The 26,455-nt window shown below is 38.4% G+C and overlaps 1 protein-coding gene and 1 long non-coding RNA gene across 8 annotated transcripts in view; one reads left to right on the top strand and one right to left on the bottom strand.

Moving 5' to 3' along the window:
- Positions 1–26,455, top strand: part of LOC105195297 (SLIT-ROBO Rho GTPase-activating protein 1) — a 60,701-nt gene that overhangs the window by 24,876 nt on the left and 9,370 nt on the right. For 3 of the 7 annotated variants that reach the window (XM_026133509.2, XM_039449692.1, XM_039449693.1), the window contains exons 2-7: positions 15,516–15,699; positions 18,956–19,121; positions 19,601–19,828; positions 24,772–24,900; positions 25,473–25,694; positions 26,021–26,296. In XM_026133509.2, coding sequence (XP_025989294.2) covers positions 15,516–15,699; positions 18,956–19,121; positions 19,601–19,828; positions 24,772–24,900; positions 25,473–25,694; positions 26,021–26,296 — 1,205 coding nt within the window. Of the gene's footprint in view, positions 1–5,288; positions 6,098–9,119; positions 9,486–15,515; positions 15,700–18,955; positions 19,122–19,600; positions 19,829–24,771; positions 24,901–25,472; positions 25,695–26,020; positions 26,297–26,455 lie in introns of those variants that run through there. The other 4 variants (XM_039449697.1, XM_039449696.1, XM_039449695.1 and 1 more) reach the window with 4 other exon arrangements.
- LOC120357887 lies at positions 6,945–9,121 on the bottom strand. The gene is made up of 2 exons (XR_005574887.1): positions 8,769–9,121; positions 6,945–7,289 (listed from the first exon to the last, which is right to left on the bottom strand). It is a non-coding gene; the product is annotated as an uncharacterized LOC120357887 (long non-coding RNA).

The raw sequence follows: 26,455 nt of genomic DNA, 5'->3' as shown, positions 1-26,455 counted from the left end.
TATATAGACAAAGAAAGATGAAAAGAGCTGCTATCTCTGACTTTCAAGGTGCGCTGTACGTTGAGAAATTATGTCAATCGTGGGACATACTCGAGGCGTATTGTACATAGTGCTGGAAACGGAAGATTTTCGCGTCGTAGAACTTTGCGACCGTTTCTCGCGGGTACACGGTCGCACATCGCACGGCTTTTTTTTCTCCGAGCATTCCCGCTAATTGCTTCGTGCGCGACAATTGCGCAGAGTATGAAAGTGACACTGGCAGCGTGACAAATTGAATTCGTTTGTGATCTTTGGTCACGCTCGGTGGAATTGCGCGTTTGGTTCAACCGCTTAAATGCGGCGCGGTGCGGGGCGACGCCGCCGATCCGGAGAATTTCAGTTCGCCCAAGCAAGTTATTTCGCCAATTAATTTCCAATTTTGTCGATATATCGTCCCGCCGCGATAGCTTGGCGCGAGCTCGCCGTAAGTCATAATTGCGTTACAACAGGACGCGAGATCATCACGAATGCGAGTCAAAGAGCGATCGGACGTAATTGAGAAATCTCACTTTGCTCGAGAAAATCATTTTTCCAATTAGTTTTCTCGCAGATTAAAATTGCATTACTGAGCATTACACAATTGACATCTCTCTCTAATTTCAGTTCTAGAATTTAATTCTTTGAATTATAAGTTAGGCTGAAAAAAAATCTTGATTAAAGTAAATACGAGTATTATGAGAAAGCGATTTTGATGAAGAATAATTTTGTTTTCAAAGAATAATGTTGTTTTAATCGTAGACATCTTTTTACCGATTACGTTCCAGTTTCAGTGCATAATGTTACACGTAATGTTTATGCAGGAAATTTATTTGCTGCTTATTAAACAGCAAAAATGTTCTGTTTGATAGGAAATACGCGTTGCTCTACTCGCTCTACTATACCGCATTGAAATTCGAAACGAGAGGGCAGAGAGGAGAATGAGGTAGAAGAAGGGAGGAGGGAGGAGGGAGGAGGGTGGATTGGTTTCTCCAATTAATTCTTAATTCAGGCAATTAATTTCATCGACGGTATCGTACATGAAACTCGAGCCTAATGGCATTAGCCAGACGCAGAAGCGTAATGATCATCTCGACTCGTCTCGCAAAACAGACACGCAATCCAAGATGAATCTCTCTTATTGACGTTGCGTTGCGTTGCGTCGCGTCGCGTCTCGGTCAGAAACGCGATCGCGTTCTTCACCGCGACAAGCGACAAGTCTGTCTCTCGGCGCCCAACAAGTTTCCGTCTCTACTCTTCTCGCATTCCGCACGTTTATATTGTCGTCGTTCCAGCCGACTCGATTTATAATGCCGTCGTCGCGATCGCAACAATAGATGTGCGTTCTTGCATAAGTCTCCTCCTCTTTCTCCCTCCCTCCTCCCTCCTCTCGCAAATATCTACGGACCGGAGCACATAGTAATTTCACGCTACAGGGTTATTAAGGCGTGCGAACGCCGCCCTCGCGATTGCGTTATGAATAATCCGTAGATCGGTAATTAGCACTGACGGCGAAACTATGTCAGCTCGGAGAAGCGTATCCGTGATCTTTTCAACGGTCTATAACTGCTCGTCGCTTCTTGTTCATTTCTTGCGCTCGCGATCCTCGGAAATTCAAGGTGCATCATTTAAAATTTTCAATTTATCAATTATCTTGAAAGTTCTAATAAACTTTGTCGGTCTTGTATGTATGAGAATTTAGGGCGACGAGATTTATTATTGGATTACTCGTTTGTTTTTCTTTTAAAGGAAAAACTGTGTCCTAGAATTTATTATTGAATATGTGTCAAATTTAATTTTAATCTTTTATATGAATTGTAACAATGATCTTGAGGGATTAGTATTACATTCTAAAGTTGTCAATCCAATTATTGAATTATTTCGCAAAAAAAGTCTTTGGCTAAGAATGCGTATAATTAATTAAAGTTTGTGCTTTTAATAAAAAGAACCTTAAGAATTATATATGTATAATTTTTTTACAATTTCAAATATTTAACGATGATAATTAAAAAAGAGCGCATGAACTATTTTAAGTAATTTTTTGAGCTCCACTATTGTGATCATTTCTGTCATCTCAAAGTATCTGTTTTATACTCTTTTGTAAATTTATATCTTAAATTAAAACAGAATAATATGTATAATAAATAAAATTTATGAGAGTAAAATTATATGACGAGGAACATACTCGTAGATGAACATAGCGGAAGTCGGACTCGAGATCGTTCGCGTAACATCTTTCGTTCACATGCACGGGTGATAACTGATAAGACGAATGCGAAATGTACAATACCCTATCAATGCATTATTATCAGTCTGGCCGACAGCGACAGCCCGTTTTTCATTTATCACCCGCGAGCGTTCGCTAGCGCGATTATTTTCTAATCTATGAAATATACACTGTGATTTTCCGTCAATAATTATTCCGGCATGTAATTGTCATTTCAAGAATTGTGCTTTTTAATTACATACCATAAGTACTTGGATTTATTCGAAATTAATTGTGACATTATTGACGCAAATGAGTCAATCGAAGCGCAAAACTAACAAAGATTAATTTGCATTAATAATAACTTGTTTTAAAATTGCATCTCGTTGAACAAGTGTTATTCGCAATTTTTCTTCCATATCGAAACCAAAACATACTCATCGTTGATGAGTTGTTGCGCGTGAGATTACTGTAATTATTATATATATTATATATATGGCGCAGTATATGCACCATGACAAATTAAACAGCTGTTTTATAGCGCGCGTTATCGTCAGCGCGCTTTGCGCATTCGCTTCGCCGCAGCTTCCCTTCACATCATTAAAACGGTAAATTATTATCGCGGGCATGGTGCAATTAGAGGAAAAGGAACCCGATGCGAAGCTTATTGAGACATCAAAGAATCAGAAGAAGCGAACGGATCTTTTTGAAATGATGAGGAATAACGACCGCCATTCGCGACTACTCAATGGCCAAATGGCGTTGCCTCGTCATTTCGTATATTTCATTCGTAGCTCGATGTTGTGTACGGAATGTTTATTAAGTTAACAAAATTTCTCCAACCTGGAATCTGTTTCTCCTTTCAGCTTTGCGAGAGAGAGAGAGAGAGAGAGAGAGACTTTATTAAAAATTAAACGATGAGCAGTTTCCCGTGACTTGCAACTTTCTCATTATTTATCTTATTGTTTTCATGTACAATATTTTATTTACAATATGTTTGTATCATTTAATAACGTTCTGCTCGTGCAAAAAAATTACATTTTCTAATTGAATGCCGACTGAAACGACAATATTTTCGAATAAATTGAGTCTAACGACTACGCAACAAGACGCGGTTGATTCTATCGGCGACCTTTATTAAACTTATCCGGAGGGGCCGTCGAACTGGCGAACCGTCGATGGGTCATCCTTCGACCCATCATTGTGCTGGTTGCGCTTTAGCCGCATTCATATACAGTATACAGTATACACACATTTAGAAACACACGTACACAGCTTGACACAGTTATTCGAGCGAGAGAATTAGAGTTAAGATAACGAAAGGCAAGTCGTTGTCGACGCAATAACCACTTGACGCTTTCTTTCGACACACGCAGCAGGAAGGAAGTCGGTAGAGAGAGAGAGAGAGGAGATTCGACGCATCTATGCATTTGCTTTGAATAAATATAAAAATGTAAACTTAGCTTTATAGCGAAAATATCTTTAGCCGTTCTCACGTGAAAGTATTGGTTTTTGATATTTAAAAAGAGAAAGAGAGAAAAAGCGGTGATCGCATCCGGTAAGACTTGGACTTTTGCTGCATGTCCCTTTCAATATTTCACAAAGAAACTGAACTCGTGAGCCTTTTTTGAAGGACGCGTGGGCTGCACCGGAAACATGCATCGCAAAGTGCATTACGCGAGAGTCGCTTCGTGGTGCAGGCGTTTCCACCGGTCGCGGCGGTCGTGGTATACAAAAATAGTCGGATAAAGAGAAAAATTCGCGGAAAACACAATTGAGAGAGTAAAACTGAAACTTTTCGAAACGTTGAAACATTGATACAAAGACAAAAGTCTTTTTTAACGCTTTAATTCAGACTTTTTCCGCGGAATATTTATACATTATAACGAGAGCTATGCTACGTGCAACGCCGTACATGCGAATTATTCACAGCTGGCGCTTGTGATGAATGAATAAATACAGAATCAGATAAAAGACAACTTTTTAATTGCGAAACGTTTCCGCGACCTCAAAATATAGCTTAAATAGATCGAAAAATAGAAAGCTTAGATAATACAACTTAAAGTTTAATAATTGGAAAGATAATCGGTAATTTTAGTACAATTATTTCGTATATTGTAAATGATTTTAATCCGATGGGCACACGTACACGTGGGATTACTACTTTAATTTGTGCAAATTTGAAAAGTCTTATGATTTAATCAAGTGTGGGAAGTTCGGTAGCTGCAGGATCTTTGAGTTAACATTATGTGTTAATCAGTAATGTACGTAACAACGAGAAAGGGACAGAGAGAGAGAGAGAGAGAGAGAGAGAATTACGAGGAGAAATTATGTGCTCAGGCGCCACATTCATCGCACTCGGAATTTGTCACGGTCACGAGCACGTACAATGACGTGGAATATGCGCGGCTCATGAACTTAATTATTCGGCACTGTTTAAAACTAATTTTTGCGGTTCGTACAGTGTCCACCGCGATCGTTTGAGCTTTATAATCGCCCATCATCGTTGCTATTGTTATCGCTTTTCTACGAAAATTTAATTTGCGCATTCGGTCCGTAAGTCACTCGACGTACGAGTTCTCGCGCGCATTATTCCTATCACATTTTCAGTATGAAAGCTGTATATTTCCAATGGGTTTGTCATCCATACGGTAAAACATTTTGTATTTTGTATTAATTTATAAGACGAATTATTTTTCTGTTTGACGTTTTGTGTATTTGCCGATTATCATTTTAAACTACATACCTACTGTGGATGAGATCGCTAGGCCGACAAAAGATAAAATTGCGCGATGGAAATTTCGCAACTTAATTTTTTAAGGTAATTTTCGAGGGAATTATTTGCCCTTCGCGATGCGTCAATCGGTGCAAAGGAAAAGCAATTAAAGTCGTTATATTTAGAAATTTGATTCTCGGGATTTTGAGTCCTTCAATGTGCAGCTTTATCCAGAGCAATACGCCGCGTCTCTATTCACTATCCGTTATCCGCTATTATAGCGACTCCGTCATTATTATTATTATTATTATTATTATTATTATTATTATTATTATTATTATCATCATCATCATCATCGAAGAATCTGCAGTTTCGCTTCATCGCGCCGATACCTCAGCATCAGTTATTGATTACTCGTTATCACGGTGAATTATACAGGAAGGTTCGCAAACTGTATTCTATTTCTTCTCGAGACAAAAAGTCGATTGTCAGTGTTGCTTTTCCAACATTAATTACCTCGTATGCTTCTGTCACGTTCTATTTCGTCGCTCTCGAATATCGGTTCTTGACTCGAGCTAGCGGTACTTGTTACGTTGATTTACTACTAAAAATCGTATAGCGCATGACCACGAGGACAATGTCAAGGGCGGGGCCCTTCGAGACGTCTCGCCGTGCCTGTTTTCCGCTCGCGCCTGCCCGATTGTACGCTTCTCGAGGCGTGCGTGTACGAGAGAGACAGAGAGGGAGAGTGTGTGTATGTGTGTGTGTGTGTGTGTAGGCCCCGGGGACGGTGGTAATTGTGGTTAATTTAACGACGGTCAAAGCAGTCACTGCCTGTCCTTATAGGCCAGTTTATGCGGCCGAGTTCCGAGCGCAGGCTGCATCGCTCGCGCACGCAAAATCTCGCGAAAACCATCATTTCCACGCCGCCCGTTACAATCTAGTACATCTACAGTTGTCTTGCAAGAATCGAGGATAAGAGCCGGAAAGGAGTGGTGTGTGTGTGTGTGTGTGTGGTGCGTGTATTCGAGCATTTGGCAAAATTACTTTGGTCCATTAATCAAGTGTCGAGGGAGTTGGTCGCGAGAGTTAATTTAGAGAACGAGATCGGTAAAATACCGTCTACGGGACGATATACAATAGGATATAATGAAGGAAAGGTGAATTCCTTGAAGTCAGAGTTGGCAGATGGATGAAAAATGATTACGTTCGGTGATTTTAATTTTTCGCGCGTTTACTAAAGTCAAGATTAAATACATAGAGATTAATTACTTAAACAACTGTGCACGAAGAAATTTTTGCTTCTACAATATGTAAAACGATAAAATAGCCGATTATTTTCGAAATAATATAAATAAAACGTTTTTCTTTACTGTCAATGTCAATATTTTTATTTTTAACGTGTATATCAATAAAATATATAAATCGGCGGTATTCTAAACATAGCACAAGATTAAAGAAATAATAACCGTCGTTACACGGAAGAATTGATTGGCGTGAGCGCGTGAAGCGATTACAACGCAGTCTCGCTATATATCGATTCTCCCCAATCGAATCGCGACCTGTATCAGGTCTCTCTCTCGCGATCGGCAGTAACGGTGATCGCTTCGTACCGACTATTTCGCGTAATCGACACCGCTTAACACCTGCGGCCGCCATCGCTAGAAAATCGATCACGATCTTCGTGCTGCGAACCGACGCAATCGACGGAAAACGTTTTAGTCTCGTTTTATACAGTGGAAATTATTCGCGAATAATAGCCGTGGAACCGGAGAAATTACGGTTCGATATCCGTGATCGATGCAGAAAAATCAATCGGAATTGGTCTGGTGAACGTGAAATATTTCAATGATAATTGATCGTGGATATGCGATTTTATGGTTCTATTGTGCGTTTAACTACCATATATATCTCTCTCTCCATACGAGAGATGTCCGCTACGAAGCACGATGACCAAATAGTTTTACCATCACATATATTTTAATCGTTCTTATCATGAACACAAAATTATTTTTTTTATACTCTGTCCCGAGTAATTCGGCATCAAAGTCGTGCGAATTTCATTTATTTTTATTTTTTTTTATACAGTGTAACGCAAGGACAAAATAGCAGAGAACGTTGATCGTTGAGCAAATGAGGTACGATCCGATCGAATATTAACGGATTGTCAGTGTCTAATTTTTAGCGTTGGAAGTAATTAACGGATGTCGAGAGCGCGACGTGCGATGTAATCAAATAATGGATAGAAGGCGTGGTGTCGCCCTTCCCCCGTCGGAATGCGAAATTATTCTCTCTTCCTGCCGTCACTCGCTCACTTTCTGCGAATGAGTCTCAGCTTCGATCAACGACTACCTGAAAATGATTTATTGTATATGAGAGAGCAGACATGTTGCACATTTTCACGCTTGAATTCAATGTACTTGTATATTGTACAGTACTTGCAAAATTTAATATAATAGATATATTATAATTGAAGTGTTTGCTTACGCCTTGAGCAGTTTATCGTGCAACGGATATTAAGTTTTTCCATTTCTTTCTTTAAATATTGTATATCACGTAAATCTGATTCGATTGAATCTCAACGTTTTGCGAAATCGAAGAAATCAAGTAGCAATTTTCGCGAAATTCGTATAAAATTGACTTAAATTTTTCGTTTATCTCAATGATCAATCGGTAAATCTTCTTTGGAATGATTTTACGATTGCCCGCTTGAAAGTTCACACGCGTCGTCCTTTTAGTCTTTGAATTGTCAATTCATCGGGCAATCGTGTCGCCGCGCGCTCTCATAAATATTCAATCACGTAACTGGAGTGATCTAACTGATTATACGGGGTCGATTAGGTGTGTGCGAAGCGAAGGAGAGCGATGATAAAAATAGTTGCGCGACATTATCGAGTGCAGCGAGTTGCCCACGACGCGACGCGACGTGCCTCTTCGGAGCAGATATAGACGGACGACGTGTGCTAAACCCCGATAACAATCACTTAAGCGGAACTATAGCGCGTTGTATCAACAGAGTTCTTTCACCGGACGTAAACGATAAACGGCGATCTCTCGCACGCTCGGGCCACTCGATATTACCGCGATCGTTTCATCGGGGCCACTCTCGTTCGTTCAACGAACGGATCCGGTTACAAACGCTTCCTCTCGTTTTTCTTTTTTTTTCTTTCCTTTTCCTTTTTCTTTCTTTTATCTTTTTTTTTACGAAATATTTGACAACAGCGAAGCATCGAATTTATCTATCGACCTATTACAATTCGGAAAAGAAAAAGTATTTTGTCGTAAGCGTCTTTGTCTTTGCTAATCTTTAGCGACTCTCGTTTTGTATAAATTAATTATCGAATTAAGAATAATTTAACCTATTTAACAATATTGACATTGGTACAAACTCTCTGCTATAAACTTGTAGGATACTATAGTATTGTTTTAAATTATTTTTTATTTGTAATTTATTTCATTATAAGATTTCTTAATAAAATATCTGAAAATTTAGGATACAGCTTTAGAAACGGATCTGAAAGTAATATTTTTATTGGACCATCAAATAAATACTAGATCAGAAAGAATTAATTATCGCGTAAATCAAGGATCAAAATCGATGGATCTGATAGACACCAAGAAACGTTGAGCGTCGCGTCGGTTTACTGATTTACTCCACTCGATCGACTTTCTTCTGGGTTCCGGGGCGACCTGCGGGGGTTTGGGTGGGGTAACGGGAGTCGTAAAATAGCGTTCATCTCTGATGCTCGAGAGCACGAACCTTTCGCCTTATATCGACGAAACTAACTGTAAATAATTTACCTTTCTTTTCGTGTATTTATTAATCCTTACCTCGCGCACAATCCTTACGTTGCGCGACATTGCACCAGTTGACTGGTTGCTGCAGTCGGATTTGTCTGCAACATCGGAATAATGCAAATCGACACATTTACTGTTTTTACGTTATAAAAAAAAAATAAAATAAAAAAACGTTGAGTATCGATGTTTTTAGAGATTATTAATTCCTAATTTGAATGCACAAGTTTGACTTATGTAACTGTAGAATAATTATTCAATAAAAAAATCTTGTCTATTAAATTTGATTGATACAAGATGAATATTTTCGAAAATATTCGTGCTAGTGTCTCTTTTCGTGACCTGTAGTTGTCAGTTGCACACATTTATTCTCAAGTATTTCTCCAGGTGAGAGCTAATCGTTGCACGTTTAGGAAGCCACGATACGTTCCGGAGGAAAAGCTCGCGTGATATACATACACTCGTATATTAGACGGTCACGAGGAACGTTACGTACAGTACTGGGAGTGCATGTGCGTGCTTAGCGTGCGCGCCGCGGCGCGTGTGCACGCGCGAGAGACAGTGACACGAGGAGCCTCGCTGCTCGCAGCGAGGAGCGAGTAAACTGGTGAACGTGGGTGAATGAGCAACTGCAACGACAACGAGAGCGAGAGCAAGGACAAGCGAGCCGAGTATCTAGCCCGATAATAAATAACGCGAAGGGAGAAATGTTCAAACTGGCCGGACGGCACGAGTGGGAGGCTTGGACAAAAGGTAAATGAAATATTCAGCGTGGGCGGTAAGATGAGAGAGGCGACCTCGTCGTCCTGTGCGAGAATATAGGTGAGGGGGGAGGGGGAGGGTGGTTCACTCTCGCAAAGAAGTAGGGCTATTGTCAATGATTGATAAGAAGACTCGCACAATTGCGATATTCTACAGAGGCGGGAGGGTTCAAGAAGAACGGTAGTTTTCAACGCGACATTCTACATTTTGTATCTCTCTATCTAAAGTGTCGTTAAGTACTCTTGTTCATCGAATTCTTTGATTCGCCGAGTTAACTTTTCAAATTAATGAATGGATAATGCGATTTTTGTTATTTTTTTTTATTGGTTAACGGCAGTTTTTTTATTGTGTTAAACTGTGTCTCGACGGAAATAAATGTTCTGAAAAGTAAGGCAGCGTGAAACATATGACTAATGTCAGATATTTATCGCGACACGTTCGACGATGAAAACAAGTAAATGTATATTTACAAACAGAACTCCGTGTCGAAGCATCGAATGTTACATATTCAAGTGAATGAAGGCAGTCGAGAAATCTTGGACGATTCATCACGTTGAATATTTTGTAGAGAAATTTCCATAATTGACTACATTTAATCTATCTTGTAGCATGCAATATCGAACAAATTAGCGAGGTAAACGGCTACTTTTCTCAAGTAGAAAAACATCAGCGATGAGATCTTGCGAGTGTAGGTTCGAATTTATTCGGTATAGTTTCGAGAGAATTAGTCCAAGATTACTTGGAAAAATCAAATACTAAACTTGAATCCAAAGGAAATGAGTTCGAACCATAGACATATGTATATCTTTTGGACGTTGCTCGCACTCTGAACGATAAATAATCGAGTCACTTATTTTCGTGAGCCGTGAGGCATCGCGAGGAGGTCCTCGCTCGATAGACGTAGGAACATTGTAGGAAGAATCACGTCCAGCTGGCCGATATACGAGTACGTCGTACAGTTATATTTCCTTGCACGTGTGTACCGTACGCAGCGCTCCGTAACGGGTCCTCGCGCGCGGCGCGGCAATTATTAAATCGCGAGATTATCGCGGCGTATGTCGCGTCGCGTCGCGTCGCGTCGCGTCGCGTAGCGTTGCTGCGCGAGAGGATTCTGTACGCGCGGCGGCGCACACCTGGCGTCAACCTTGACGATGCCGTTCGCCCCTCACTTATCACACGGTATGTGCATGCATGAGATTGTGAAAAAATTACGGCCGCTCGTCATGCGATCCGCCTAGCATATCGTTTTGACAAGCCTGTAATCGCGCGTCTGCCATGCAAACTTGCATATACTCGTATGTATAAGTAAAAGCGACATTCAATTCAAATCTCGATGAAATTTCACCCTTTTTTACTCGATTGCCATTCTTTTCAATAAGCAGCAAGAGTAAGGTAGAACGAAATGTTCAAATAAACATACATTAGTGATATACCTGTAAACGTGGAATGTCAAAATAAAAATTAAATTATGGATTATCACTATTGAGGGACGATAAATTATTGATCAAAAAATTAATTTTTCTTGTCAAGATAATTTATTGAATTGAATGCTGACTTGAACAAATACTTATATTTGATATACATGTCTACGTATTCAACATTTACTATTTATGCTACAGAATTTTTACTTTTCGGATATTATTCATTCTTTTTGAATAATCTGTTTGATCAGAGACCGTGTAAGGCGAAGAAACTTGTTTCACGGCGTCTTGAAGAATAAAATGGTGGTTGAACGTATTTTGGGATCGTCCCAAAGACTCGACCTCGCTTCCCCCCTTTTCCTTCTCTCGATAATCGTCCTATACACACACACACACACATACACGTGCGTATTTCTGGTCTCGGCGGGGGTGCGATGCTGCGCTGCAACCGGTTCACGCTTTGTCGTGGGTGGTTTTTAGGCGCAGCTGCTCCGTCGACTGTCCTTCTTTTCTCTCTTTCTCTTTAAGCATAGACGCGTTTTTGTGTAGTATTTTCCTCTTTGACGATATTTCTCAAGTTTTGTCTCCCATCGCGTCCAATTTATTACAAAGTTTTGTTAAGCACAAAGAAAGACATATTAATGCGCATTTGAAAATCTACGACGATCGAAAAGTAGTAATATGATTGTATTATTTGGATATTTTACATTAAATTGATATTCAACATTTTTCTAACGTTGAAATGACATTATTATGGATAAATGAACAAAATAATGTGATTTTGTAATTCTCTCTCTCTCTAAGAAAAATAAATAAAATGTATGTGAAAATTTAACATATGTTAATTTTACTGAAGAAAACATCTTTTATATAACATTTGTGAGACTTTTTAACATATTCATCTTGTGTTGAATTAATATTAAGATTCGAGTGTATCGTTTGAAACGTGTTGATATATAAATATGCGTCAATACAAAACTTTTTACTGTGTAATGATGATCGATCATTCGAAAAGATCGAGACGGGATTGAAAGAGAACGAACGGCCTGCTGCAATGGCCTACTACAACCTATTTCGCTAATAGTGCCTATCGCGGTCTAGTTAATCATAGTAAGTCGCAATTCTCCGTCTTCAAAGTACTCGGCGAGAGCGTCGCGGTGTCTTTCCTTCTCTTCTCGCGATCGACACTGTCGATTGTTCACGCGATCCCTTGTTACTTAGCCCTCCCTTGTCAGTTGATGCATCTAACCACGATGACGCGCGGCATACATCGACCTCTCGCTTAGATGACTAACTCAGCGGGGGTGCTGCATATAGGGTGTCCCAGACTTAGGGTTTCCACTAATACTACTTTTGACTGCAAAATTTGTTTTTATTTTATTGTAGCTTTTTCTACATTTTTCATTACTGAACATGTTTGTGATTTTATAAGCTCCATATTAAAATCCTGTAGAGATTTACTCTTAATTAATTGCTAAATATGATTTTGCCATTTGTTCCTTGAATAAGGAAATTGTTGAATCACCAGGAGTCGTCCGTTTCTAATCATCAATTATTTTTGCAAATGATTCGACGCTTGATACTTTTCTCCGAGAAAAAGTAGACTTTGAAAGACTATGAAAGAAGCAAAGAGACCGTTTTGTGGTTTTGGAGCCACCTTATATACAGAAACCCCGGTTATGTGCATTGGAGAATGCGTTTATTTACCTCCGTCGTGTATCGCTTGCGTGTCTGTGTCTCGTCCACGTTTTCGGGGTCAAAGATCGCTCCGCGTCCTTTTAGGAAGGATGAATCACGCGCGCGGAAGTAAGGAAATCGATAGGACCTTCGTTTGGGAGTGTATAGAAACTCGTCTTTGGAAAGGAAACCCCGCTCGTAATTCTCTCGAGAATTCAGATGAAGCGAACGGAAACTTTTTCTATTATTAATAATAATTGAAAAAGATGAAAGAGAAAAAATAAGTAGAAGAAAAATAATGATAAATGTCAACTTATAGTACATTCATGTATAATATTATACTATTTTGTGCAATGCTGTATAAAATAATAATTTTATCATTTTATTGTAAGTTTCAGTATTTATAGTATTTATCTTTTGATTATAATTTTTTTCCTACGCTCAATCATTTCCGTAATATTAATTAAAATATTTTTATAGAATGATTTAAATTATTCGGCTATGGTGTTTCGTTAAAATTGAAAAGACCGTCGTTTAATAAATATGTAAAATTTTGCAAATCAAAACACAAATATGAAACATTGATAAACAGAATAGTGAATTAGTTTATTTTTTAGCTTTTATTTCATTAGCTGTCAAATATCGATTCTTTATCTTCAATGTTAATAATATTAATTAAATAATTCCAATAGTTAATAATTTTAATTAGGAATCTCTTCTTGCGTTAAATAATAAGATCAGTGTCTTAGAAAGAAAACAAATTCAATTTTTCAATTAAACTAAAAAATATATATTTAGATTGGCTTTTGAATGTTCTTTCTTGCTAAAGTTTAAATAAAATTTTTTTACTTTTTGATCTATGTACGACGATTAAGATTACGTGAGCCATCAGGGCAAAAACCACGGCGGATCTTTTCATCCGCGCTCGGTATTTCTCGGAATTAACATTTAACGTCGCTGTTGCTTATAAAAGGTCTATTCGTGAGTTTCGAGGCTAAGCTGCCGATGAACCGATCCGTTTAGAGTCCCCCGATAATTGGTAACACGTGGAATGAACTGACATATGGTCGAGAATGACGTTTTTCCCTGGCTTCTTGTGGGTTTTTTTTTCCTCCAACGGCAGCCGACGATATTCCCAAAAACGTAAAGCGACGTCGACGTCGCGTCGGAACCATTATACGTTCTCGATCTGTCATGAACAGAACGCCCATTTCGATTCGAAGTGCACCGTTTACGCCCGTTTATCGCCACAGCTTTCTCTCTCTCTCTCTCTCTCTCTCTCTCTCTCTCTCTCTCTCTCTCTCTAAAGATTCGCTCTCGAATCGTTACTCGGTTCGATGAAAGAAAGAGCGCCTTAAAACCATCGTCCAGCACTCTGGCTCCGGTTCTCTTCCGACGATCGTCCAATTACGTTGATTGATTGACGCTTACGCGAAGGCGGATACACGGCGAAATGGTATTTCCGCTTTGGGAGCATCTGTCGAGCGTAATATCGTAAATTAGATCGAATGGTGCGCGGTACGATAATAGTTGGAATTATTTCTCCGAAAACTCGAGAGAATTGAAATGATTCTTTTAGTCGGTCGTACCAGCAAAGTGTCAATTAGGGAAAATATCAAAGATTTCTGAGGAGACTGCTTTTCGCGATTTTTAAGCCACTTCGTGATGGAGGTGGGGGAGGGAGAGAGAGGATGGCACTCCGCTAATTTCGAGAGCACGTTGGATACATGAATGTCAGAGAAATGAAAATTGCTTGTACTCGCATCGACGATGGATTATGCGAACAATGTATTCGACCGCGGTCATTCCGCGTCGTTTATTATCAGAGTCGAAGGAAGTTTCGGAACGGAAACGAGATACGGCCGCGACAATAAATCACGTGGTATACGCGCGACCGCGCACATCTGAGCATCTCTCTCCTTGTCTCGACAAAGTCTACGAAACGATAGATCGTTTCGCGCGTCGCATACCGTCGTTTATTTTTAGCTTACATTAGTCGTCTTGCAAAGTCGAGACGTCGTTCCTCCTCCTCCTCCTCCTCCTCCTCCTCCTCCTCCTCGTCATTGTCTCGCGGATAACATTAACGGAATACGGATTACCGCGGAGAAAGAGAAGGAGAGAAAGAGAATCGGAAGTCTGACACGATCGTGTCAAAGTCCTTCTTAGCGACACCCATCATCCCCGAGACATTATTATTCCGCGTAGCATCCGCCTCTTACCCATTGTTATTCGTCGTCGATGCGGGAATAAAATGACCTCGACTGGGGTGGAGGATCATCGTAACTGCGTTAAAAACCGAATAATAGATTTCGATCAATTAATTGATAAGTTTACGTCTATAATATTTTAATAACGATATGGTATTTGTTAAAAGGAAGTGGCACGTTTGTATGGTTTAAATTGGAGGCAAAACACGCACTTGCGAATTTATTACAAGAGATGAATGGACACGATTCGTCGTTAAGTGCTATTTATTATTATTTTTAGGATGCGGAAAATCATAATATATTTATTCCAATCTGCTATTTTCTGGTTCAATTTTCCTCGGCGGAATGCTTTGCTCTACAAATTGAATTTAAAATAGAGACATTAGAAGAATGTTATTATGAAATAACAAATATTGTAACATATAAATATCCTTTTGGAAAACGATCCTGAAGATCCTGAAAGAACTCGGAAATCTTTTCCTCTCATTGTCAGATCTTGGAAATTTATTATCTTCGAGGTAGACGTAGATCTCGCATCGTTCTCGACTTTGAGAAAATAAAAATTTATTTACTAGAAGACTCGCGAGTTCAGCGACGATCAATTTTTCCAGGGATTACTTTACAGGTCTTCGCGTGTATTTCGAGACATTCGAAAGCCGCCGCGATTACGATCGGAACGAGCACTGACGGGGTTTCCCCCTTTTCTTTGCTCGCAGATATACGGCTACAGCTGAACGAGCAGCTGCGATGTCTCGACGTGAGGATGGAGGCGCAAGTCGCCCTCGTGGCCGAGCTCCAGGATTTTTTTCGCAAAAGGGCGGAACTGGAGCTGGACTACAGCAAGTCTCTCGACAAGATGGCCAGGAGCATACAGTTGCGGCATAAGGAGCAGAAACAAAAGTACGATAAATTGATAAATACAGCGTATCTATTCATTCTATTTCTATTTCTATTTCTATTTCTATTTCTATTATATCTTTTTACATTTTTTATTATCAAGAACAGAAAAATGTAATTGAGACATACAACTTTATTATCTTTATTATTTTCATTATTATCTTCATTATCAAACGCCGGAACTGAGATGATTATGCAAATTTGCGTTTGCATCGTGTCAAAAGAATATAATTATCACTAAATTATATTATTTAGCTAATTGACATTTGAAAAAACGAATAATAATTGCGGGCGTTTTAAACGTTTGCATCTACTTTCTGTCTACGAAGGCGATAAAACTAAATTAACGACCCAGAGATTTATTAGCTGGATAATTTTATAAAAAGCGTAATAACGAAAAACAAGGGAAAATAATTCCGCCGTCGCCGCGTCGATTGCGGCGTTAAATGATTAACGAAGGTGTACGTGTTAATTAATTTGCTGTAATTCAGGCGCGTGCACCACGTGTTGCACGATGCAATTGGAACGATGACGCGTTCGTATAACAGCTTTACATTTGCGCTATTACATTACATCACGTTGCGCAACGTGAATTGTTTCGTTATTACATTACATAAATTTTGATTAAGTATGTGATTACTTACATTCAAGATATAGGCCTTGATCATGCATGATTACACTTTGCTCATGAAATTGATACGGATAGTAAATATCTATCGTGGAACTGTTTAATATCAACGAATTGTTCAATATTTTAGTTCAATTGCAAAAAATCGTATTTTGTCTTCCAAGAGTCAATATTATCTTATCTCATTAATGTCTGGGGAAATTAGAAATATTTAAAATTAGTCAAATATCGAAAATGATTAATATTGCAAAAAGACAGTCAAACATTATCTGTTTATTCTAGTCGTGTTAGTTTTAAATATTGATGTGATATTTAAAATTAGTACGACTAGAATAAACAGATGATATTCGATAGTCTCTTTGCAACATTAAAATCATTTTCGATATTTGACTTGTACAACATAAAAAGTAATATTTCACAGTCTGTATGTGTATAAATCTTTAATATTTAATTTATAATAGTAAAATGATTTTGGACATGATACAAAAAGCAATTTTACATATTGTAAATATTTTTCTTTATATTGTCATTATATAAGAAAATGAATTTTTAATAATTAGCGGTTGAATTTTCTTTTTGGAGGAAATCGTCTCGATGTTACGAAGGACTTTTCACGAAAGCTGTTTCATTGTTAATCCTACATTGATGTCGCAATGCAATTAATAAATAAGGATCTTTATTATTAGATTTATGAATTGTCGCTGCATATCGTGACGATTTATATTTCTCATATTTATTGACTCAGATGCTATTGATGCGATTGACATTTTCCGCGCTCCACTTTTGCGGACGGACGAATGCCGATGACGGAAAAGTGGACGGCTTTGAATTTTTCCCTACACGCGTGTGCACGGCATGCATCTATCGTGGGGCGTGCGGCGTGCGCTGCCGCGCGCGCGTTTGCGACATGCCCCAGTTCTTTCTCGTCGTTCAACCCTGAACGCGCGGGGCGCCCCTTTTGTGCGCCGTATTCAGCGTCCACAAAAGGGATGCCTCGTTCGTCGTACACACGGTACACACGAGTAAAACGTAATCCGTAACACACTCTCTTTTCTTGCACGTAAGCACGTTTCCCTCATCTTACTCCGAGAGATATCGCGAATCGATAGTTTCTCTTCTTCGCGCGAGGACGCATCCGGGCTTACACACGTCGTCACATTCGTTTATCCTTTCCCCAAGAAATATAATTACCGTAAAGTGGATTTTATGGTCGATAACTGGACGACTTGTTCCAGATGGTCCTTGTAGCTTTAAAAATATCGTTTGTAATGTTACTTTCCAGTTGTTTGTACATAATACGTATTAGAGAATCATTGAGCGTCATCTACATACTGTCTACATGAAATAGTTTTAGGAGATTTGTCTGTAATATCAAAATGATTTCAGGTACTTGTACAGTAAAAAATTTTCTCTGTTAAATTTAACATACATTGTTAAAAAAATGCATTCAATTTAATGTACATGTAACGCACATTTGAAGCAAATTTGAAGCAAGTACATTAAAAACATTTAACGTTGTCAATGAAATGTACATGTATACAAATATACTTTTTAATTATAGATATATAAAATTTAATCACACTTGTGTAACTTAAAGAAGTACATTTGAATTTTATGACATTTTTAACAGTGTCCTAAACGATTCATCAAAATTTTATCTGCATCATTTAACACAAGATGAATATGTTAAAAAGTGACAAAAGTATTATATGAAAGATTAACATAAAAAAATGTAATACTGTGATACAATTTCAAAGCAAATTGTGAAAGCAATTGTGCATATTTTTTCAGTAAAATTAACATTTATATTAACGAATTTACACGTATATTGTACATTTTATTCATTTATTCATAATTGTATTATTTTAACACTTCAACATGATTAACATGATTGTGATAACAATATCATATTAAAGTATTCAAATAACACTATTATATTACGTTAATTTAATAATATTATTTAAATATTATTTAATATAAAAGTCTGAAAAGTTAACACACAAATTTTAATAAGGATTGGTTTTAACACAAATATAAAATGTTTCTTTACTGTGCAATTTACAAGTAACCTTCGATATGTGAAACTAAAATGAAAAAACAATTTTGGTAAAGTATCTAAAAATTAAATACAGGTCTGAAAATAATTATGTAGGACCCTCGAGTTGGTTGCTAAAATGTCAAAACGTTTTGCGATATTACTTATTAGTGCTTAAGCGTCCTGCATAATTATTTTTAGATTTGTATCTAGCTAAATTTTAAGTTTTGGTTGTTGCACACAAATTTTTTTTTTGTGCAGCTGCTTTTTTAGGCAGCTTACTTGTTTAGCATATAAAACACCGTTTTATCTTAAATCTAAGATTATATATAGCGTATTCGATATGCATGAACGAGCAAGTGGAACGATCGCTATTACGTGTGCAAACGTAAAGACGAAACGATCGACGCGCGTCCAGGACGCGCTGATGAGTAAGATGACGCGATCGCGCCGCGCGCCGCTTTCGTCTCGTTAGCGGTCGATTTAATTGCTATGTAACTAAATGTCAACATAAACGTGCGTGGAACGCCCGTTTGTGCCGTCGCCGCCGCCGCCGCCGCCGCCGATTAAACTTGTTTATCAATCGTTTTCCACAGGCGGGAACAATGGCCCCTGTTCTCCAGCTACGCCTGTTGGCAGCAGCTCGTAAACGAGACCAAGTCCCTCAGCAGGGACCATGCCGCCCTGTCCGAGGTTTACAGCACCCACCTCGTGGGCCGTCTCAATCAGGTGATGGAGGACGTGCAGCGAATTTACAAGCGTGTGAGTATCGTATACCGTTAGCAGTTAGCGTCGGAATTGCGCGATTGCATCGCACCGCATCGCGCCGGTGTCGTGAGAAGTTCGACTGCTCCATTGTCTCGTTGAATTAATTGCCTCGAATGTCTCCATTCTGTCTTCGCCGTTGCTGTCGCGATGCTGTTCGTCACAGCTTGATGACAATGTCGATTATACCCATATACCATGGGAACGAACATCGGCTCCATTGCGTTGCCTCTCAAATTCCCTTGTAATTACACACGTTTCTTTTTTTTTGTAATTAAATTCCTTTAAATCTCGTTGCTTTCCAATTATATATCTTATAAATTTATTTACGCAAATTACCATAAATTCTTTCGAAAAGAGATATGTCGCGTGTTTCTGTGACATTTTATTAAAATTAAATTCACGTTATTAAAACATTATAGACTCTGCTTTTTTTTTTAACCTCGATTATATCTTCTTTGCATCTTTTGCTGCAGTGTCGTGAGATCGGCTACGAGACACATGAGGAGATATTGCGAGTGCTACACGAGCTGCATACGACGATGAAGACCTACCATGCCTATCAGGCTGAATCCAGGCAGGCGGAGACGAAGCTCCGCGTTGCCGAGCAGCAACGCAACAAGCTCGAGGTGGCGAACGCGGACAGCCGTGAGAAGCTCGCGCGCAGTAAGAAATACAAGCTCATCGAGAAGGAAGTCAATAAGGTAGGTTTGTAGAATAGAACGCGTCAAAGATCGATTTTGAGTGTTACTATACGACCATAGTCTCATTCGTCTACTCTGACGCTGAATAGAAGCATCGGTGGCGCTTGATCTTCGCGAGAGTTCGCGGAAGAAAGTTCAAATTCTTCTTCTTGGTTGTTTTAACAATCCGTGCTGTCGAATTGCGTTGACAAATGAAATCTAGCATGGTGAAGGAAAATTGTACCTAGCATATTTAGATTTTTTACATTTCGTACTTTATTCTGTCTGCGGAATAGATGGATTTTCAAAGAGGTTCTCCAATTTTTTCACATAATATAAGAAATTGATCAAATTGTGAGAATTCATGGTTAATATACAATGTATATATGCCTGAAATTTTTTTCAGACTTATTCGTATAATTTTTTTATTCGCTTATTACGTTTAAATCATTATTAGGAATAATAACTTTTTTCAGTTTTTTCACATGAATATTTGTCAGTATTATTAAAATATTTTTAAATAACAAATTATTATTGTGTTATTGTTTATTTTAATATTTAATTTTAATTTTAATAAATTTTGTTTATTATTTATATTATTTTAAAGATAGCAATGCCAGAAATTATATAAGTATTAAGAGGTATAGGTATATGAATAAAAAGTTATGTGAAAAGTTCCTTTACTTTTTTAAACTGAAGAATCTCCTTAACATTTAATATCTAACATATTTAAATCTTAAGATTAAAATACGATGAGTAAAGTTTGAATAAATTTATCGTATTGTTCAATAAAATTTGTGATAAACGTTTATTTTCGCGCATATCTTTTGTACACTCGCGTATAGCGATCGCTTCGATCGTACGCAACGCAAGGCAGTGTCCAGCCTCTTTCGGGACTCGACCCTGGCCGTGGATAAATCCGGCATATTGCGATTTTGCGCGCGTCCTTCAGATTTTGGCACTGATATGAGATGCAGTCGGTCGAGGGATTACTCGTCCACGATCATCCGTGCGTACGACTTTTCTCGCTCTTCTCTCTCTCTCTCTCTCTCTCTCTCTCTCTCTCTCTCTCTCTCTCTCTCTCTCTCCCCGTTCTGATTAGATGTCGGCATCTGGCGGAACGGTCGCTTCTAGCGAAAGACTGACGATGATTTTACGCCAAAGATGTAGCGATTTCTCAGATGACGATTGGTGGTAAACTCTTTCCGCGACGATGAGCACATTGACGCGGATTCAACGTGGGTCTTTACGTTTACCAGCTGTTCCATTGCAAAGTCTAAGCGAGGCGCGGCAACGGCGACGTGCGGACGAGAAGGAAGTGCTTCGATACGTTTGCCATCGCACGATGATTCGTAAATATCGAGAAATGTCGAGAAATCATGCTGCTCTTCCGATTAGTTCAAAATAAAACCTTGCTACAGAGATATCGTTAAAAGCTAATCAAGTTTTCTCTTTCCGTTTGAAGAATCTTATTTAATTTCAGTAATTCGACATTTTTCAAAGAAGTCTGAAATTTCGCGAGAATTCTTAAAGAGTTACGATTGTTTTATATAAATTTCTTTCCTACGAATTTAAATGATTTTACATGTGAGAGTAAGTTAGTCTTGCGAACGTCACTAATTTCGTGAAATGTATTATGTAACAGAGAATGAGAGAGAGAGAGAGAGAGAGAGCAAAGTTATTGATTTTATAAATTAATTATTAAGCTAACAATGAGATTAGTTTCACAAGTCAATAATTGACGTTTGAAAAGACGTAGATATCGAGAGAATAGGCACTGTTTGTTGGGCGCCATGTCTCTTTAAAGAGAAGTCTTTCGCATCGTGAAGCACGATTGGAAGTTTGCGTGTTTGACCTTCGTCGATGCGATTGAAATTGCGAAGGAAATTGAAAGTACAGCTGGAACGAGGATGGAGTGCCGTCTGCTGTGTCTTAATAAGATACGTTTCGTGGCGCGCAACGGAAACGCATTTATTATGGCTCCACTGATCACGCCACTAATTCCCTCTGTCATAATTTAACAATAAGGACATGATTAAAATCAATCATCAGATCCATTTTGTCGGTACTCCGGATCGTACAAAATAAAAATGCTTAATGAAGCTATCTTTTAATTGTGTAATAAGAAATAACGTATTTTTATCTCACTTTTTTTAAGAAATTGACAAGAAAAAAGTTCTGAGAAGTCTGTGTACCTACAACTGTATTACAGCTTGCAAGGAATAATTTTGAAAAACACATCGAGATATACATATAGTCGTGCTGTAAATTTTTCTTAAAAAATTTATTTCATATTTAAAATAAAAGACAGTATCAAATGTATATCTGCTTCATTAGATCAATGATATTGACAATACCTATAATATCAATTATAACTTTTAAAAATGTCTACTTTTTTGACTTTATGAATTTTATTTTCTCTCTCTCTCTCTCTCTCTCTCTCTCTCTCTCTCTCGCCACACGTAGTGCATGCTCGCATTTCGACATTCGATGCAGCTTTGATATTTCAATTTGAGACTTGAATTTTAAAGAAAAGGACTTGTTCTGAATCTCACCGAAATTTGATAAAGATAGCGTCGATATACGAAAAATAAAAAATGTATTAACAGCATTAACTAACAGTAGTCTAATTGAAAATAATCTTATTAATTCAATAACAGTATTAATGTGAAATAAATAACATTTTATTGGAACAACAGCATGACATATTTATTTCATTGTTACTGTTATTGAATTAACAAGTTATTTTTAATTAGACTGCTGTTACTACATAATTTTTTTGATTTTTCCCATGTGTCCATTGAAGTTTTTTGCGTGCCGTAAAAGTTTCAAGTCTCAACCGTTTGAAGAAATTTGTGTAGTTAAAAGTCAAAAAGTAGACATTTTTAATAATCATGATTATTTTTATATCGTTTAATTGGTCAATTTAATAAAATCAATGTGTATGCCATGCTGATTTTGATTTGTTATAATTATGAAATGAATATATTTTTACTATTAAATGAATTTATGGTATGACTAACAACAAGTATGTCGACTTCCATTCGGCGCAAGAAAATGGTTTCGAATATTACAACATCAAAGTAGCCTCCTATTGATAACTCCGTTATCGCGCATTGCGTGATTTACGATTGCACGTCGCCGCGTCGCGCCTCGGCACGAGGATTATTACGCTACTGCGCTTTCCGCGCCAATAAAGATTTGATTCGCGCGCGTCGCGATCAATGGTGTTTCATATCACTCATCGCACGCTACGTGCATTATCAAGTGCGAAATGACGGCTGCATGAAATATCGAGCGGTTAAAGTGCGAATCGACGAGATGCTCAGGCGGCATGGCAGGTGGGGAAAGCAGTGGAAACGCGCTCGCGAACGATTGGCGGCGTCGCCGTTGGCTGATCCAGGTCAGTCGCGCGCGGATGTCCGAATTAGGCGCCTGCGTCATCAGACCGGCAATAGGTCCGCTTTTTGTTGACTGTCCTCGCTACACGATTCACAGAATCGAACGGATAATTGTTTCGAATCTAGAAAGCGATTCTCGTTCCTTTCGGGAAACTCGCGTGTTTTGGAATTTGCCGCACGTTACTCCCACGACGGGAACCGGAATGAAATAGAATGAAACTCGCGCGCGAGACGAAAATGACGACAATTTCTTTACGGATACAACATTTCATATTTATCGTTGTTCTTTATCGCCCTTCTTTCGAAAGAAGCTTCTTTTATCCGACTAAGTACTGACAATGAGTAAAGATGTTAGGACGAGAGATGATGATTTGCCTCGTTCATATTTTCATTCTGTGACGAATGCGTTTGCGTGTATGCCGTCTATACATTCCTACCAGGGCCATATGCTTCGTATGCTCTTTGTTCGCATGAGTCAAAGGTCCCCAGGGACTTGAGCGTTTCTCCAGCTTACAACTCCGGGATATCATCCACTCTGTGAATCCACCGAGTGAATCGAGAGAGAGAGAGAGAGAGACATTAAAAAATCCCTATCTCTCTTTGGGTTCTTTCTTTTTTTTTCTCCACCAAGAGTGGAAAGATCCAATCCGTGCAGACGTCGACCGAGGATTTAGGACGGGGGTTTTTTTGCCGGACACATGCAGCTCGATGGAAAAATAAATAGCGGTTATAAGTGCGATAAGACAGATGGTTAAAAACGAAAGGGACGCGAGAGAGAGAGAGAGAGAGAGAGAGAGAGAGAGAGCAATGCAGGAGCAAAAAGCGACTAGGAAAAAAGAGATCGACACCACGTGTAACGTCGACTTGTCGTCGCTTGCATTATAAAAGAAAAATATAAATTTTATCAATGAAATTAATGAATGTTATGTGCATGAAATTTAATGCTAATGCACTTTTGGTAATATGAAATATTTCTAACGTATACTTGCTTGAAATTTACTTCCGTTACATTACGAGTACATTAAATTTTGCTGCGAATTTTTAACAGCGCATATATGTATATGTGTCTATATGTTCATACGTTTCTTTCTTGTATAATCTCCATTCATATAACATTGAAAAAGAATAATAATAATTGAAAAATACGAGTAATTAGGAAAATTGTTACGAAAGTCTACAATTGTGAGAGATAAAATTTATTGATAAAAATTATTTTATTACGCAAGTTTTTTAAAAATAAAAAAATCTTTATTGTTAGGATATTAATAATTGAAACACCGCGTCGAAAGTCAAAAGCAGACGAGCGACAGTCATATAAATGATATGTTATTTGGTAGAACGAGCATCTTAATTGTAATAATATGAGAAGCGATAATGTAGACAATTCTTAGGGAGAAGCTTGTCCGTAGAATCGTAGGCGCGCGGCGGGATCAATTAATACGCTGGTCGGCGCCGTCGATTAATGAGATTAATTTAAGCTGGCTTTAGTCTCTCGCCGCCGGTCGCAATCCCTTCAGGATGAGGCGCGTCATTATCTCTAATTCCAAATATCTCCCTTTTCAGAGGAAGAGCAAGTACCAAGAGGCAAAACTGAAGGCACTCAAGGCGAGAAACGAGTATATCCTGTGCTTGGAAGCTTCCAACACGACGATACACAAGTATTTCGTCGATGACCTGTCCGATCTTATTGACGTAAGTTGCTCAACCATACGTGGGCTCGCACGTGCATCCCATTGACCCTGCGATCAGCAATCGCGCTTTCACCAGCCTCCTTAATCGTTACTACACTTGTTTGTTACATTGTAACGAATATAAATATCGTCCAGATTAAATTTATATTGTTATTTAACAAAGTTATTCACAATTATGATTTAATTACATTGTGTAAATGAATATTATGAAATTTATTGTATAATATTTTTAAGTTACACAAAACAGTACATTAAATTTAATATATTTATTACTGAAAAATTAAAAAATGTATATGAAATGTAGTGCACTTTGGACAACATAAAATTCTTTTTGTGCTATCTGCTTGTTTGTTTACGTTACATAAAAATTTTGTTGCGTATTTGTAATGAGCAATGTATGAGAAAATGAAGAATAATATTGAGAAAAGAAAAATGATAAAGATACAAAAACTCTAAAGTTTTACTCAGACTCAATCTATTGACTTTAATTGTCACTTTTAATTATTAATATAATCTAATTTATTTCGTGAGACGTAAAAAAAAATGAACGTGTATTTGTTTCCGTCCTCACAGTGTATGGACTTTGGATTCCACAATTGCATAGCAAGAGCACTGCTGATGCATTGCAGCGCGGAGGAGGGTAGGCAACGTTCTCTGCAATCTGGCGCCGAACAATTAGCTGCGTTCGTCGGTGCACTCGACTCCCGGGCGGATAAGCAGAGATTCCTGGAGTCTCATCACGCGGCCTTTATGATTCCTAAGAAGTTTGAATTCCAAGGACAGCGTGGAGATGAGGTACGTGAGAAAAAAGGAGAGAAGGGGAGAAGGAGTTGAATTTGAATTAATTTGAACTTTATTTTAATTTCTCGGCCTTTCTTTGTCACTTTTTAATTTTTTCAAACAGTAATATAAATTATAATAAATGATTTTATTTAAAACACGTTTTAACGCGCAAAGTTACAGAATTAATAAGGCGTCTGTGTACAAGTATAAAAGTAAACTTTACATTATAAATTTGGAAAATTATCGCCAATATTTTAATTTTTATCGGAAATTATTTATTATCGTAACCATTGTTGTTGCTAAAATCGCGGTTTCACCGATCTCTTTCCTCCCGGTAGACGCCTGAACCCGAACTGCAAAAGATGCTGCACTCGGAGATGGAACAACGATTGCAGCAACTACAGCAGAGGGTGACGTCTTTGCGAACCGAATCGGAGGAGGTGTGGAAGACACTGGAAACGGCGGAGGCTAGCCTTCTCGAGATGCTGACCGCCAAAGATTACGACTGTTCGAGATACTTTGGCGAGAATGCTGTACCTACGTCGAGGCCGCCGGAGACACTGCAGATCAAGTTGCGAGCTGACAGACAGGAGACTGAAGAATTCTACCTCACGGTGAGTTTTATGAGAGCATCCTATCTCCTTCTCTACGGCGAACGAAAGACGTACTACGATCGGTAGAATATTGATCGACGCATTAGCATTCGAAGGATAGAGAAAGTGCGAGAACATGGAACAAGTAGAAAATAGCCAAAACGCATTGCTGCATTTAGT

This window comes from Solenopsis invicta, chromosome 5, assembly GCF_016802725.1.
Source record: "Solenopsis invicta isolate M01_SB chromosome 5, UNIL_Sinv_3.0, whole genome shotgun sequence".
Classification (NCBI taxonomy): Eukaryota; Metazoa; Arthropoda; class Insecta; order Hymenoptera; family Formicidae; genus Solenopsis; species Solenopsis invicta.
Note: the sequence above shows the minus strand (reverse complement) of the source record. Positions and strands in the feature narration are given on the sequence as shown.